Below are 16771 nucleotides of genomic sequence, written 5' to 3'. Positions count from 1 at the left end.
CAAAATGGCATTGTTCTCACAGACGTTTCAACTTTGCCCCTCTCACTTTCTCCCTGCCTTTCTCTCTCTTTTGCCTAACTGTGTGTGTGTGTGTGTGTGTGTGTGTGTGTGTGTGTGTAACTCATCCTACTGTACCTGCATTTCCCATCAGTGGCAGTCATTTGATAGGATAGCTATCCATAGTACCAGGTGCCCCTTTAAGCCAATAAGAAATACTTGCCTTGTTCCAATTATGAGATAATCATTACAGTGTCACACAGTGTATAGGCACCACTGGGGGAACATAGTCATAGTTTGTCCAAGGGAATACAATACTGTCCATTTCTGTCTGTGCAGAGGTATCACTGATAATAAATCCAACAATAATACATAGAGGCTGTAAGAGAGGCGATTTTCAATACTGGTACTCAAAAAGTGTTGAAGTTCAACACCCAGCCCTGCCAAATACAGATAAAGTAGTTAAACCAGGAAGTAGTTCTACATTTCAATTTTGGTTTCACAGCTTAGTTAAAGCGCATCTTTCTTGTGAGACCATGCCACCCTAAGATGGCGTCCCATTTGGCTGGAGCATTTGTCTTCCCTTCACCCTCAGCGTCAATATCACTTTCCTTTCGGCCAGGTCAGATGCCAGCCCTTTGCAGAACACCATGCGTGAGTCTGGGTGGGGGGGCTGAGATGCCAGAATTTGGTTTATGTGTGTTTGTGTGTGTGTGTGTGTGTGTGTGTGTGTGTGTGTGTGGGGAGGGGTCGGCGGCGGGGGGCATTGCCAGTTGGCAGGCTGGCACACAATGGCTGGCACGATAAGATCCTCCCTCTTCTACGGGCAGATTTCCTCGCCCATATCTTTTGTTTGGCTTGTTTGGGTTGCGGCTCATCCTGATAAAGGCTACTTTGTTTAGACAACAAAGCGTGAGGGAGGGAGAAAAGAGAGAGATAGAGAGACAAAGAGATAGAAACAGAGAGAGAGAGAGGGGCCATTAAAAAAGGGCAGCAAGAGGGAGAGAGTGCCAACACAGATGGAGACATTAAAAGAAAGACGAGATAAGTGTTTTTTTTAAAAAAAGGATATGAGGAAAGAAAATCAAGAAATTAAAAAAAATATATAGTGTGTACTTATCACTGGATAAGGCGATATCGTCACAGATACACACTGAATAGTAGATATACACCGAGGCGGGTATGAAAAGATACAATAGAGGACGGATACTGTTGCAGGCACAGGGACAGCGATAGACAGATAGTGAGGAGAAGAAAGAAGGACATTTGGTGAAGAGAGCAGGTTCTGCCGGCTGTTGGAAGCCAGCCCGAGTATAGTGTGAGGTCATCGACAAAGCTGTGAATGATAGAAACCAGGAGCAGAGGAGAACATGGGACAAAGTACACACACACACACACACACACACACACACACACACACACACACACACACACATTCCATACCGGCACATGTACAGTCATTTATGCATACTGTCAAGAGTTGCATGACCCCGTGCTACACACACACACATATTTTGGCTGTGCATTTCCAAGGAAGGACAAACTGGAGTCTCCTGCAGCAGAACAGGAAAGAAAAGCAGGAGGACACTGAGCAGAAAGTCTGCTCGGCCACATCAAATATTTACTCAGGAGCAGCTGTATTGTCGAAACATTACGCATCGGAGCTGCTCCGTAATTAGGTCGATATTTTCTGCCCCTCTCCCTCTCTCTGTTTCCCTACTTCTCCGGGAGTCCACCCCTCTCCACCTCTCCTCCACACTCCCCTCCCCTTGCCTCCCCAGGCTGCTGAAATGCGTCTTGGCTCGGGACCCATGCCTCTGGCAGCCAGAGTGCTATACATGTGCACAGAACCCCGCTCGGCATAAAATGGCTGCCAGACAGGCTTCTCCTCCTGAAATGTCGACAGCGGTATGCATCTGCAGGGTGTGCGTGTCACGCGTGCGCGTTGTTTTTTTGTGGAGGATATCTGTACGTGTCTGCAAGTGTTTGCGGGCTAGGAACGTTCTCCGCCACTGTCAAAAAAAAAAGAAAGTTTCCCAAACTATGTGGCTAATTTAATCCACACTGTGTGTGTATGTGCATGTGTGTTCTGCGATTTAGTGGGAACAGAATGGGTATCATGCCAAAAAATGAGAGGGTGGGTTAGGGAGAGTGTGTGTGAGTGTTTTAGTGATTATCAAATCCAGGCGAGTAACACACTTGTGCGTGGAGAAACCTCACAAGCACTGAGAAACTTTCTTGCCGAGCCAGATTTCTGTTGCCATTACCCCTAATTGCCCTAATCGTTACATTGGTATGATAAGTATCCCACCGGACAAGAAGGTGTAAGAACTTGTGGACACATCCAAAATTCCCACAAGCCCCCACTGCTACTTTTTTCCCTTGCTTTTTTTTTTTTTTTTGCTGAGTAACAGCAGATAATCTGATTTATACGAGGTACTGTTTTTTCACTTCCTTCATGAACCGGTTTGTTTATATAAACAAGTGGCCGGGACGGAGGGTGCCAAGAAATGTTGTTTTTGGAAAAGGGCCGTGTGTGTACGTGCGTGTTTATGTGTATGTGTGTGTGTTAGAGGGCGTGTGTATGGTGTCTGGCCCTGTGGTCGAGCCCTGCCAAGCTCCCAGGGCAAAGCCCAGCCTCCTTGACCGCAACTGTTTATTTACAGGTTACACTAGTGTTTATTTGAAGACTATCGGATTGGCTGGGCTTCTACACCGGACACCTTTTAGATACAGATACGAGGCCTCAGGCCTAATATCCCATTTCTTTACTTTATTTCAGCCACTTACTGAACGGCCTTTTATTTTTTTATTTTTTTAAATTCACGGCCAATTTATCTGCACTTAAATCCAACCTTTTGTAATCCAGAATGATCTTTTTTTGACCCGTCTATGATTTAAAATTGAGACTTTATTTACATACCTGTTGAGTGACAAAAGTGATTAGATTTAAAATAAAGTGTTCAATAGATATAATCAGCACACTTACGGCCTGACAAATGTGCAAGCACTGTTATAAACAATATAATCACCCTGAAGGAAGACGAAGGAGCATGACGCTGCCCTTCTTGGGTCAAAGGTAAAATGTAATGCAACAGGGGAGGTGTTTCCAGCTCCAGTGCATGCCTGGCAGATGCGCCATATGCTTGCATCCCACCTTGAGTCATCCAGGTGGTCTCTCCTGGTGCTACAGTGGGGCCTCATGCTGGAAGATGCTGCCTGGGATCTCTAATTGCCACCACCATCTGCTCTTTTTGTCATGGTTGCCTATTCAGCCCTCGAAGAAGGGAAAGAAAAAACAAAAACACAAAACTCTGATCCGATCTAAGCGAACCGGTGCACCTCTCCCACCTCCACCCCTTTTCTCCTTTTCTCCCCTTCAACATTAACTTCCTCTCCACTCTGTGGTGCACTTTTCTCTCCCCTTGCCCGTTTCCTTCACTCTCAGCAGTTCTCAGGGCGTGAGCGTAGAGTTGGCAGTCGTAACTAGACTGATGGATGACTCTGAAAGTGGCATGAGGGGTGGGAGAAGACAGGGAGACAAGGCCACTGAGCTCCCTGCAATCACTTTATGGACATATGCTGTGCCAAATCCACACAAACCTCCGCTCGCCCACAAAAGCTGCTTTACACACTGTGTGTATGTGAATGTGTGTGTGTGTGTAGGGGGCAACTTAAGGGACTCACTGCTTATTGGTGCAAGGCAAAGGAAAGTTGCAGTTTGCTGAGGCCAACAACTTGTCTACAACTCACAGTGTAATACGGTTTATAGTATTGAAATGATTAACAGAAACTTAATCTACAACACTTTTGATAGTCGTTTAAATTATTTAGTAAAGACAAATGTGGTTCCAGCTTCTCAGATTTGCTCTTTTTCTTTTTTATATCATTGTAAATTTTATATATTTTGGGTTTGGATTGTTGTCAGACAAAACAAGCAATTTGACTATGTCACCTTAGGATCTGGGAAATTGTGATGGGCATATTTCATTAATTTCTGCCATTTTTTTACACTCAGACAGACAGACAGAAACAATCAACAATGAAAATAATCAGCCCTGACTGCTTAAAATAACAATATCTTCAAACTGTTCTGCGAGTGCACATAAGAGATTTAACAGAGATCCCTTAAAACCTGTAGGACTGCTGATGAGAAAACATAAGTCACGCCTATGTTTTTACATTTTTAGGAAGCAGAACAGAGGTATTTTAAGAACATAACTTGTACATTACTCGTACGTTTTTAGGGCTAAGCATACTGGAAAGAGAGGATTTTTTTCCTCTTAACGTATGGTCCTGTTCCCTCCCTACTTTGTCATTGTTGAGCTTCGGCCAAGAACATTCTGTTTTTGCAGTGCTGTTTAATAGTCAAATTTAGGCGAGGGGGAACAAGAGAGAGAGGGAGAGAGACAGAGAGAGAACAAGAAAGGGATAAATCTTTCAACTTTTTTTCTTCTTTCTCTTCCACCCCCCTCTCTCTCTCTCTTTCTCTCTGTTGCCTCTGTAACACAGCTCATGAGAGCTGCGGCAGGAAAAGGGGTTTTGTTACAAGGCGAGGGTATCTGAGTTCACTGTCTCTAGCTTCTTATCTCGGCTCTCTTGCGTTAAAGGTGTAGATGATAATCTCCCTGCTGGTTCTCATTGCGCCCTCTCTGTCTCAGGGCTTGTGTGGGCTTGGGCCGGTTTGAATCATTATGGGGGTCCACTCAGACACTGCCGTGTACTGTTTGACACGGCAGCAGTTCAGTGTCGCTCCATGTATGATTGCAAGGCCTTGCTATGTTGAGTTGAGTTGTTTTTCTTTCTAACATGCAACATACAATGATTTCTACATTTAATTTTGCTGTTGCGTGACGTCAAAGGAAAAAGGCACCTGTGCCTGCCAGTGATCAACCAGAGCAGGAACTACTGAGGAATGATAGGTTCCCCTCCCAGTGAGGCTTCGAGGTAAAAGACGTCAGTCCAGGCCATCTCATACCAAAGCCTGCGCACCGTAGCCAGTGGAAAGAATTCCACACATGTTTCCTTGTATTTCCCCGCCCCTCCTTTCTTCTCTCCACGTTTTGTTCTGTGCTCGTACCTCGCACAGCAGGGCCGAACACATTCTGTATCCCCCCCTTAACTCTCCCCCTCTCTTTTTCTCCTTTGAAAAATTACCCAGAGGTCTGCCGGTAAAAACTTTTGGGCTATACTGTGTCAGACACAGAGCTTTTTTCTTCGGTTTGCCCTCCCATTAATGACAATACTGTTCTTGTGTAATGTACAGTGGATATGCTCTCCTTCACTAGTAAATAAGGAAAAACATTTAGGCACTGAGGAAGTCCTGAGTCCTGAAATACACTTTGTCTTGTTGAGTGTCTTGACAGATGTTATTTCTTCATTTTAAGTTTAACAGCGACCTCAGTGAGTTTGTGGTAGGCCAAAGGTGTGAGACAGACTGTAAAAAGGGGGGCTAATACATAAAGTAAAAGTTCTGATTTACTTATTACTTATTTATTATAAGTTACAGAATATAATATTTTCACCCAGCCGCCAGGTTATCTTTACTGGAAATAATCAATGCTGACAAGAATGGCGTGTTTCAGTAAGATGGCATGTTGTTGTCCTCGTGCTATACTAAGCCCCCCTCCCATCTCTCTGTGTGTTTGCAGACTCGCAGCAGTCAGGAAGTCCCAGTAACAATGAGCCAGGCAAGAACCCTCTTCCAGGTATGTACAGTACCAGTCATTCTCCCTCCTCCCTCCTGTCATCGCTCAATTGTTTCTCTGCAGCTCGCCCACTGTACAGCAGCCTATGTACACCATAACTTACCTAGTGTAAATAGTGTTAATCTGCTGTGAACTCAATGACTTGCAGGCAAAACAGCTTTTACTGTAAAAAAACTAAACAAACTGTATTGTAGCAGCCTTAGGTGCCTACCATGTAACTGGGATGTCTTTTGTCCCATGCGGTCCAATGCCAGCTATACAAAAACAGCAATTTTTGAAACAACAAAAAGTCGAGATTTCCGGTTGATTTTTTTTTTTTTTAAGTGATCTGAACTGCATAAAAAGGGACTATCAGTACGAACTAGATAAACCAAATTGACAAACTTGCTGTAAATAATAAATTCATTAGTAATTTTTCAACTTCTGTATGACACCCACTGGCTGAGGCCATAGTTTTTTAACTTTGCATGGACTGAGGAGTAATAAAATTTGATTGAATCATAAAATTTGAATCGTCATCACCCCAGTGGCAACATCAAACACAGTGTAAAAAAAAAATTATAAAAAAAGCGACACAGACACTAAAGACCTGGTAGTGGAAATGTTACAGCAGATTGCACCTTTGGCTAGTAGCTGAGTGTGTTAAGGGGAGCCAGCAAAGCCGAGCTGTAGAGAATATTCTCTGACAGCTCTGTTGTTCCCCTGGACTGACCTGCGCTATGTCGTCACTATGTTGGAATGAAAATAGTTTGAGAGGTATAATTAGTTTTCTACCTCAAGAGCAGGTTCTGCTGAAACAGGTGCCAAGGAAAACATGCTAGCGAGCCAATGACTCAGGCCTTGGAGGCCCTCGGCAGTGGCACAGTTCTCCGCAAAAGTCGTTGGCTCACTGGAGGCATTAGGCTTTGTAGGTGCCAATCGAGCCGCCCGCCTATCTGTCTGGCACGGCCCGAGTGCCCTTGGCATTGCATCAAAGCCGAACTGGAGTCATTTGGGCGTCAATAACTTTGTCTGGCTGTTTTACTTGACTGACAGCCTCTGATTAGTGTGCTGAATGCTGGGCAGGTCATACAGAACACAACAAATGCAACTAACTAAACAATGCAAATAATTGTAATTGTCATTTGTTCAGTGTAAAAATAGTTTTCAGAAAACAGAAGAAACAATCTGGCTGCATTGAAACAACCTCATTTTGTAATCTCACATTTTCAAAATAATCTTTAATATCAATACTACAGTAAATTACTCTTTAAGGTGGATATTGCTGTAATGCTGTATCTTAGCATAACAGTGTCAATATTGACATTTATTATTGTATTACATTTTACTTGTGTATTGGATCAAATAGGCAGTGCTTGCCGCTCATTCGTTGTACTCACAGCAGCAAGAGTTTGAGTCTGCACGTCACTCCCTCCTCCTCACACACCTGTCCTGTACTGCGCAGAATGGTTTGGCGCTGACAACTGAAAAACAAACACAGTAACTGTGTTTTTTTCACAATACGCTCATTTTCAAGTCAACAATCCACAGCTAAAATCGCATGGAAACAGGATAAAATAAAGATGGCTTAAACCCTTCAACTACAGAAAGACAAGCATGAAAAATACTGGAGGAAAAAGGAAACAGACACTGATAAATGCTTTTTTTTTAATATCATTGGGTGACAGTGCCTAAATCCCCGCGTAATGATCTGTACCTGCATGTTTGTCTGTGATTGAAATATGTGGCGTGGAGGGCAAATCATCAACAACAATTCTGTCTGTATTTCAATTGGCATGAATGTATTTGATAAATAGTAAACATGGCAGTAATGATGATTTCATGATTTTTGGTATCTCCCTGTGTCCACAGTCTACTTGGAAGACAGCTTCATCAAATCAGGAGTCTTCAGTGTTACAGAACTGGTGCGAGTGTCCAGAAGTAAGTACATAGCAGTCATGTTCTAATTGTTTGTACTTGTACAACCACCCTGCACACCCACAGAAGTGTTTTCAGTTATTCTTTCACTTATCACCAATTAAACCTCTGCTCAGGTTGAAGCTGGGCGGAGCTATGCTGGCAATCACATGAGGACACCAAAGTCCTTTTACATAAAAGAATATTGAAGTTTCCCTGCCCTAACAGGTGCAACCAATTTAATATGACAGTCAGCGAGATGTCAGTCAATCACAGTATATATACCCACATGGCCCCAAGAAGAGGTCTAATCAGCTAATGTAACTGAAAACATCTGTGTAGGTGTGTGAGACTTTAAATCTGTTCCCATGTTTTGCTCAAATGCTGTATTTAGGTGTTTTCATATAAACAGAAATAACTGATTCTTTAATTTGTAAGAATATATTCGCATTTACTCTCAACTGCCAAAAGAAATCCTGTAACTCACAGCTTTTCTACGAATTCTAACCTCTGTATATTTACTGAAATCCACCATACAACTGTAGTGTGGTAAATCCAGTTTGGCCAGTCTGTTCTGCAATAAGAGAACACTTGACTGCACAGCCGTCTGTATGAGCCTGTGTGCATCTGTATAGACATGTCTGCCCTCCGCACAGCCGTTGACAGTTGTTCTTCCAGGAGTCCTCTTGCCTCTGATAGCCGAGGGCACCCCGAGGCACCGTTTACCTGTACTGCCTCTGAGCTGACGCTGTAGCTCTGGAACGTGTCTGTGGTGCACAAAGACTCCAGTCACTCCCAACAACCTGTGTTTAAAAGAAACATACCTGTGCCGTGCTGTGCTGTCTGCATGTTGTAGTATACACCAGTGAATTGCGGTGCTACGGTTTGATTCAGAGTGGTGTGTAATTCCTGTTCAGTGCAGCATTCATCAGACATTGACTGATAGTTCAAGTCAATGTCAGTCTAAACTAAGTTCAGAGGGGGTTTAAATTAAGTCAAGACTAAAATAGGCAATAAACACAATACTCTGTCTTTCTTTTTTCTTAATAAAGTGATGTAGAGCCAAAATTATTAGTCGATCGGCAGGAAATTAATTGGCCACTATTTTCATAATTGATTAATCTTTAAAGTCGCAAAAATGCTAGTTTTGGCTTCTCAAATGTGAGGACTTTCTTGTCTTATGTGACGGTAAACTGAATATCTTTTCATTTTGGACAGTTGGTTGGACAAAACATGCTGAATACGTCAACTGTGGTTCCTGGGAAATTATGATTATTTTTTACCATTTTCTAACATTTTACACACCAAACAATTAGTTACAAAATAACAGATTAGATTAATCGGTAATGAAAATAATTGTTAGTTGCAGCCCTAAAGTGTTGAACTCTTGAAGCTTCTAAGACACCAGCAGAAATGTAGATCTGTGCATGAATTCCCTTTGTAGTACACCCTTCAACTTCCAACAACTAAAATGAAGAATTTTAATTCCTGTACACAGAGTTTTTACATTTGAAATACTCAAAACTGTCAATAAACGATGTTGTCAAACTCTCCCCTTAATTTAATTTGGCTATGAACATGTGAATTGAGAATTGTGATTGAGAACAACAAATAGTATTTAAAGCTGACCTTGGTTTTTGTTTACCTACTGTATCAAACTATTTCTGATGTAGGAGCATGGACCAGGTTGTCTTAACTGTCTGCTTTGAAAGGCAGAACCTACTCAGAGACTGAATATCCTTTGAAAGGCTGTGTGTTTTTGTTTAGTGTTTAATTTGCCCCCTGAGCAGATGGCTGCTGCGCTGGCGTGTTTGCTCTCATGTGACCGAGCCCGGTTTCACTAAAGCCGACTGAAGTCGAGCTGGAATTTTAAAAAGGTCGACGGACACACAGGAATTGTCACTCACTCAGCCGGTCACTCCCTGGGAAGATATCTAAGCAGCCGCTTGTCCGTCATCGCGCTTCTCTTCTAACTCTCCAGGCTGTTGAGACATTCTTTGAAGTCCATCAAAGGGAGCTGTGGAGTTCAAGGCTGACTTGCAATCCACCGTTTTGACGAGGACTCTCATTAATGCAACAGGAGCCTTGACTGCAAGTGTAAAAATATTTTGTCAACAGAAAATGTGAGCATGCACGGGCAAAAGAAACTGTTGTCTAAACTGTCTAAATTTGCAAAGACAGTACACTTTCTCTTACCCCATTATACAGTAAGATGAGATAATCTGTTGGAAGAAACGCTGTGTGGCAAATGATTCGCAGCATCATTGTTTCATTTACCATTTTTTTTTTTTTAGCTTAAAAGTCAAAGTCCAGATTATTAAATGAGATGACCTGCAGGGCAGCCAAGTGGCATCACAAATATTGTGCCGAGCCAAGAAGAGAGAAAGAGCGATAGAGAGAAACCAGCACAGAGAGAGATGGTCGGGGGTATCCTCTGCCATGAATGAAAAAAAACAAAACAAAAAAACAATGGTGTTGTATTCAGCGTCCTCGGGCCGGATGCATTCCTCCACAGACAGCTCGGTATGGGTAGCAGCGAGTAGGGGCCTTTGCCAGGGCTACAGTGGGCTGCCAGGGCGGAGGCTGGCGGAGGGATCGTGCCAGTGGTGAACCTCAGACCACAACAGACGGCGCCACACACTCCATCCTCTCATCGACTCCAAACCAACCAACCGCTTGAGCTGCAGGCTGCCTCGCAGGCCACACACTGAAAAAAGCGAGAGAGCCATAGAGAGACAGAGGAGAGAGCGAGGATAGCTGGTGAACTGCTTTTGTTCTGTAAACACTGGCCCGGCCTCCCTTGAAACAATATCCCTCACCTTGACCGCAGTGAGAAAAACAACACCTTTTCCTCTGTAAATCACTATGCGAGGAGACTGCCGAGTATTATACTGGACTGTAGAGAAGTGAAGAAAATGATGATGATTGTGAATTCAGTTTCAAGTTTACTGAGATTTCCTTGAGATGCAGGATAACACATTTAGCAATAAAATACACTGTTGTCTTACTGCTGTATATTTACATATTTAGCGTATATGCAATGTCTTAGTGCCACATATAAATAAAACCGGACTCAATAATAATAATAATAATAATAATAATAATAATAATAAATTAGAGATTCTTCCGTTGATAGAAAATGCAGCTACAGTAAACTTGCTTGTGAAAGTGTTCTTACCTGCAGCCACAACCACTTTGGGAAGCAGTGACTTGTTAATCAGAGTGCTCAGCAGAAATGCCTGTGATGGTCAGAAAGTTAACCTCTGAATAGGGAGCACTTAATTTGACACACAGAGCCTCTAAACACAAAGCATCAATAACAGTCAGTAAAGCTATTGTGCAATTAATTGTGCGTCTCTAGATGCGAAGATAGGAAAAGACACAGTACTCAATCTGACAACACTGCTGACTTTGAACTCCTTCTTTGCAGTGATTACAGCATAACTGTCTCTCTTTGTTTTCTCTGTGTCCTCGACAGTGCCCATCACCCACGGTGCAGCCGTTAACTTCTCCATGGCCGACATGCCCAGCCAACCCTACTATCATGACCTGAACTCCAGTGTGGGGCTGCATCGCTCCCTGTCCTCCCCTCCCGGCAGGTCAGTGGAAGTTACAACAACAAAACAAGCTTTTTGGACAAAGCTGGGGGGAAAAGTCCTTCTATTATATTGACATTGACATTGTATTCTTTGATGATATTATTATTATTAACACAGAAATATCTCAGTGAGGTTCAGTCAAAGGCAGTGCATGACCTGTGTCCAAAATATATCTTTATATTTATATGGAGCTAAAATTAACCATTGCACAGAACGTTATCTTAAATTTGTAAAGGAATTGTTTGACATTTTGGGAAATAAGCTTATTCGCTTTCTTGCCAAGAGTTATATGTGAAGATATATGCAGCTCTCATGTCTCTCCCTTAATATGTAGCTACAGCCATGAGATAGCTCAGCATAAAGACTAGAAAACAGGGGGAAACAGCTTGCCTGGCTCTGTCCAAATGTAAGAAATGTGCCTACCAGCACCTCTAAAGCTCACTAATTAACATGTTATATCTTGTTTGTTTAGTCAGTACAAAAAGTGACAGTGAAAAGATTGTGGATTTTTTTTTGTTGCATTCAGAGCCAGGCTTGCTGTTTCCCCCTGCTTCCAGCCTTTATGTTAAGCTAAGCTAACCATCTCCTGTCACTAGCTTCATATTTAGCATACAGATATGAGTGGTATCATTCTTTTCATCTAACTCTTGGCAACAAAGCGAAACATTTAAAACTATTCCGTTAACTAAACCTTCACACAATGCAAGTTAATCTGTGCCAGACATTCACTCACAACTGCCCCAAATCAGTACAGATGCAATCTTGAAAGTCATGACACCAAACATGACTGGCTATGCTAAACCATAAACTTGTCCATGTCCCACAGCAAAAGGCCCAAAACCGTCAACATGGACGAGAACATGGACACCAGCCCGACAGGACCTGACTTCTACTCGTCACCCAGCTCACCAGCCAGCAGTCGGGCAAACTGGCACGATAGAGACGGAGGTGATTTTCCTGTTTTTATTTGACCACCTTTATTTACTCTATCAGTAACACCCTCCATCGCCTTCATACAGTTGCGCAAACATTCAGAGTCAGGAACAGCCCTATGTGACCACAGTCTCGGAGAGCTCCAACGGTGCATGAGAGCATGTTGACAGAATTTAAAGAAGTATACGAGAGCATTACTCATTTCGTCCTCATAGCATGCAAACAGACTTGATCAAAACAGCAGCTGAACTCTCTTTGACTCTCAGCCTTGTCATAATCTACTGTACATCACTGCTGCCACCCGTTTCATTGCAGATGAAACTGCATCTGGTTTCTCTGCACATGAACCTGTTCAACCCTCTTAAAATACATACCATGACAGAGATAGCCCCAGGCATCGCCAGTCATATAAATGTTTAAACACATTTGAACTGCTGTCTGAATGTAAATCTGTATTCTCTCACACCTGTCGCTTACCAAAGGAAACATTGGATTCCACAATGCAGTGTCCATTATGAGAAAAGTTGTGAGTTTTTGAATGTTGAGCTGAAACAGCCTGTGATTGGCTGTTATGAAGAAATTCCTATTTATAAACCTCATGTGAGCTATTAGACCCGCAGGGCAAACGTGTCAGATGATCTCTCATCAGGAAATCAGGCTATACATCTTGGCTGAACTTGAGAGAAGCTCCTCAGTCGTAGAGTTTTGATGATCATGTGCCAGCTTTAAGGTACAGGACTAGTAAGAAGGGAATTAAGAAATATAGCTCACCTAATGAGCCGGAAAAAAGAAAAGGTAGAGATGTGTGTATCAGAGAAACAAGTGTGCTGTCTTGCATGCGAGATCCTCACGGGACAGCTTGCATGTCTCATTACGTTGTCTCCTGGTGCAGAGCAGAGCCCGTCACCCTTTTAATTAAGGCCTCACTGTCCCGTGTTTCCGAGAGAGCATTCTTGCTCTCTGCTGACTTCTTTCCACACTCTGCTGCCCGCACTGCCTCTGGATTGTACCAACAAGTGTTTTGTTAGACTGCGACAGACAAAATGATTGGAAATAAAAATGTCCCACATTTTCCTCAACAAGGCATCCTGTGGTTTTACCTTTTGTTTTAACTTTGTATACCTCCTCGTTTTTGTTTTTCTATCCAGTCCTCTTTTTTCATTTGAATGTAATAAGTAGGAAGGCTGAGAGAGGAAAATGCCAGATGATACACAAGAGACACAGCACTGGTTAGGATTCAACCACAGCCCAATGTGGGTACATGAAATTTTAGCCTGTCCCTTTGCACATGGCCTGAGAGTATTGCTCTGCGTAAACTTAGACACTTTGGGGCGAGGAGAAACGGAAAGCAGTGGTATAGGAAACTCTCCAAAGACAGCCATTATTCTGTCAGGAGAGAATAAATGAGAAGTGGGGTGATATTAAACCCATATGAAGCCTCCGAAGTGCCAAGCGGTCACTTCTCGCACATGGTTGTCGTTTGACAAAACCTCACCCTGTAGAGGAAGAAATTTTTTTTCTCTTGCATATTTTTTTACAAAGTAAGAAATGGATTTTTTTGTGGGATTTTTTACGTGAAGGTACACATTCCCCCATTTAATACAAAATACATCAGATACCGAAAGACAACTAGTCTGGTCTAAAAGCAAAAAAATAACTTAAAATACATTTTTTTTAATTTAAACTATTAAAGTGTTTAATTTCTGGTAATTAATTGTCCCATTTAATTTCCTGAGGCAGTCCAGTCGTTTCTCTGAAGGATTTAATTAGCAGAAGAGAGGAAAAGCTGAATACCTCAACTGGAGAAATGTCCTATTTATACATGGAAACATTAAGCAGCGATATCAATCCTCTCAGAGGTATTTCTCCCTCTGACACAAAAATGGAAGCACTTAAGCCTGTATCCTCTTGCAACCTCACACTGGGAAATCCCCCTGAATTCCAGCCACCTTTGTTGCTCTCTTTTTCTGGAGACGAGTGATTCTTCCCGTCGCACGGGTGGATCCTTCCCTGTTGTGGGAGGGAACAGGAGGAAAGGACGGTTAATACTATGGAAATGCTTCAACAATGGGGTTTATATAGCTTATTTTGGGGGAAAGAGATCGATGATTTGAAAGTTATACACCCCAAGAATCCGTGACAGACCAGAAAAGCACTTGATGAATGATCATAGAAGGAGCACGAGCAGACATAGGCCATTGCCTCTCGCATCTAGTTGTTATCACGTTCCCTTCAGACACTGTGTCTTACCACAGAAAATTGAAAACCGCACGGCCGTGACAGCAGAACATTGCTCATGAAAGTGTAGAGCAGCAATAATGAGCAACTTGTAAGAGTTTGTGCACATACTTTTAGTTTATAGAACTGCACACATTTTCAAAACAAATTTCATGTCTTCTGCTGAGCCTTCAGGATTATTCATGGGGAATTACAGTAGCTTGTCAGACACCGTGTAAGGCTGAGGCGAGCAGATGTTACAGTGTAATGTTCTATTTAAGATTACGTGAGGGTCTTGAAATTCTTAAATCCTATTTGAGCAACCGGCTGCTTTACAACTGCGCATCAGTTCACTGGATTTAATTGTCCGCTCAGACATGACAAAAGCCGAATTTTCACAGGACTCGTATTTCTTGGGGATGTCCAGTGATTTGTAATGATTCCAGAGATTATAAGTGATTTTGACCCTTTGCAATGTCTGTAATTTGCTGAATACATTTTCCGTTGTCTACTGCATTTGCTAAAGACAGGGGGCCCTTGGTAATCCCATGCAGATCAAATTCTGCTTAATTTCAACAATTCAATAATTCATTTTTAGCACTTAATTGCTTTCATTCATGAGAAATGGAAGCATTAGTGGAACCTGTAGGGAAATGTTTTGATTAATTTTCAGCTAAAATACACCTAAAGATATGCTTAAAACCTTGCAATGTTTATTTTTGTCCACCAGTGAAGTCATTTTCTTTCATTTTGTTTTAAGAATATGTAATACATATATAACACAACACAGAAGTTGGGACAAATTTCTCACTTCCATGTTTCTACTTCTGTGCAAATATACCCAAAGAAATGAACGAAGACTTTTGACGAGTTTGAATAATCAATAAGGCATGTATACATTTTCTGACTTTGAGCATGCATTTATGTGTTTGTGTGTTCTTCTGTGTGTTTTCCTCACTAGCAGACATGTCCTCTCCTACCATGAAGAAGCCAGAGAAGCCGCTCTTCAGCCCCACCTCCCCGCAGGACTCTTCACCACGACTCAGCACTTTCCCTCAGCCTCATCACCCAGGCCTAACAGGTGTAGGACACAGTGGTGAGTTACTGGTGACTTTAACCACCAGCTCTCTTGCTAAATCTGGAGCGCTAATCAACTTTTTCCAATAAAACAGTCGAAAAATCGATGTCGATACTTAATGTACCCTCTCAGATCGATGATGATCACTTTATCTTAACTCCGTCTCACAAAAACTCAATCTTTATCTTCCTCCGACTCTTCTGTGTGTCTCTCTTGCAGTTATATCGACGAGGAGCCCACCTCCACACTCGCCCCTGCAATTCTCGGCCTCAGCTATCCTGCCCCCGGCGCCGTCACCCTACTTCTCACACACCACCATCCGCTACCCGCCCCACCTCAACCCTGCTGATCCCCTCAAGAGCTACGTGCCGTCATACGACCCGTCCAGCCCACAGAGCAGCCAGGTCAGTCTTTATTTTTATTTTTTTCGCTTTGAAGAAGCCAGTTAGTAGGCCAGAAGTCGGAGGCTGGTTTGGCAAGACTTTCATGGCCTCGAGTAGTTCTTTGTTATCTTGTTCAGCTCTACTCCCATCTGACCTCAAGAGATTAAAGGTAAGTATAAAGTATAGCATGCATTAGTCATTATTTCATTACTTCCTCAATGATGCATTCAGGAAACATCATCCTGTTTTGCTTGTTTTTTCTTTTATCTGAAACCTGTTCCTGGTCATTCTCTTTATTTATGGCGAGAGTTAGAATGACATGTTAATAAAACTGCTTCTTCTAAGTGCTTTTATCAAGTCCAGAAAATCTAAAAAATAAAAATAAAAAAAAAGAATAATTTTACAAACCCCAAATTACACATTTTAAGCCCTTAAGATGTCCACAATTTGATAGGGTTTTGTCCTGGGAACCCCTAAATGGTCACATGACACACTTCATTTAGTACTGGGCTGTCTGTGCTGTATGTGGGGAGATAATATTGGTCAGAAACAATCCTATAATTGCAATAACCATCGTAAATAGACTTAATTATTTTGAATTATTTACAGTGAATTTAATCATAGTTAAATTAAACCACTTTTCATTTTGCAAGCAACCCCAGACTGAACTTTGCAGACCACTTCATGTGACAGAGAAGCGTATATTTGATACTGTTTGATATAATGCTCATGGCAAAGGTTATAATACATTCCCAGCGTTATATTTGTTGTCGTGCTAAAAAAAAACAACTTGATGTCTCCATAAAAAAGTCAACCAAACTATTGCAATTGCAGTCACACGTGACATACAAAACTGTATCAAGACATTGTAGTAAATCAAATAGCTTAGAGCTTTTATACATTCTGTGTGCACACTGCGGCCAGTGTGTTGGAGAGAGCGAGAGCAGGCGTCTCTATAGA

At 42.3% G+C, this 16771-nt stretch overlaps 1 protein-coding gene across 12 annotated transcripts in view; it reads left to right on the top strand.

Moving 5' to 3' along the window:
- Window positions 1-16771, top strand: part of LOC122869902 (nuclear factor 1 B-type-like) — a 66814-nt gene that overhangs the window by 34240 nt on the left and 15803 nt on the right. For 5 of the 12 annotated variants that reach the window (XM_044183294.1, XM_044183292.1, XM_044183301.1 and 2 more), the window contains exons 3-8: window positions 5649-5705; window positions 7557-7625; window positions 11080-11200; window positions 12027-12148; window positions 15312-15446; window positions 15648-15832. In XM_044183294.1, the coding sequence (XP_044039229.1) occupies window positions 5649-5705; window positions 7557-7625; window positions 11080-11200; window positions 12027-12148; window positions 15312-15446; window positions 15648-15832 (689 nt within the window). The remainder of the gene's footprint in view (window positions 1-5648; window positions 5706-7556; window positions 7626-11079; window positions 11201-12026; window positions 12149-15311; window positions 15447-15647; window positions 15833-16771) is intronic. The other 7 variants (XM_044183295.1, XM_044183304.1, XM_044183293.1 and 4 more) reach the window with 3 other exon arrangements.

The sequence above is a fragment of the Siniperca chuatsi genome, linkage group LG22, assembly GCF_020085105.1.
Source record: "Siniperca chuatsi isolate FFG_IHB_CAS linkage group LG22, ASM2008510v1, whole genome shotgun sequence".
Lineage (NCBI taxonomy): Eukaryota > Metazoa > Chordata > Actinopteri > Centrarchiformes > Sinipercidae > Siniperca > Siniperca chuatsi.
This window is presented reverse-complemented; position numbering and strand designations above follow the sequence as displayed.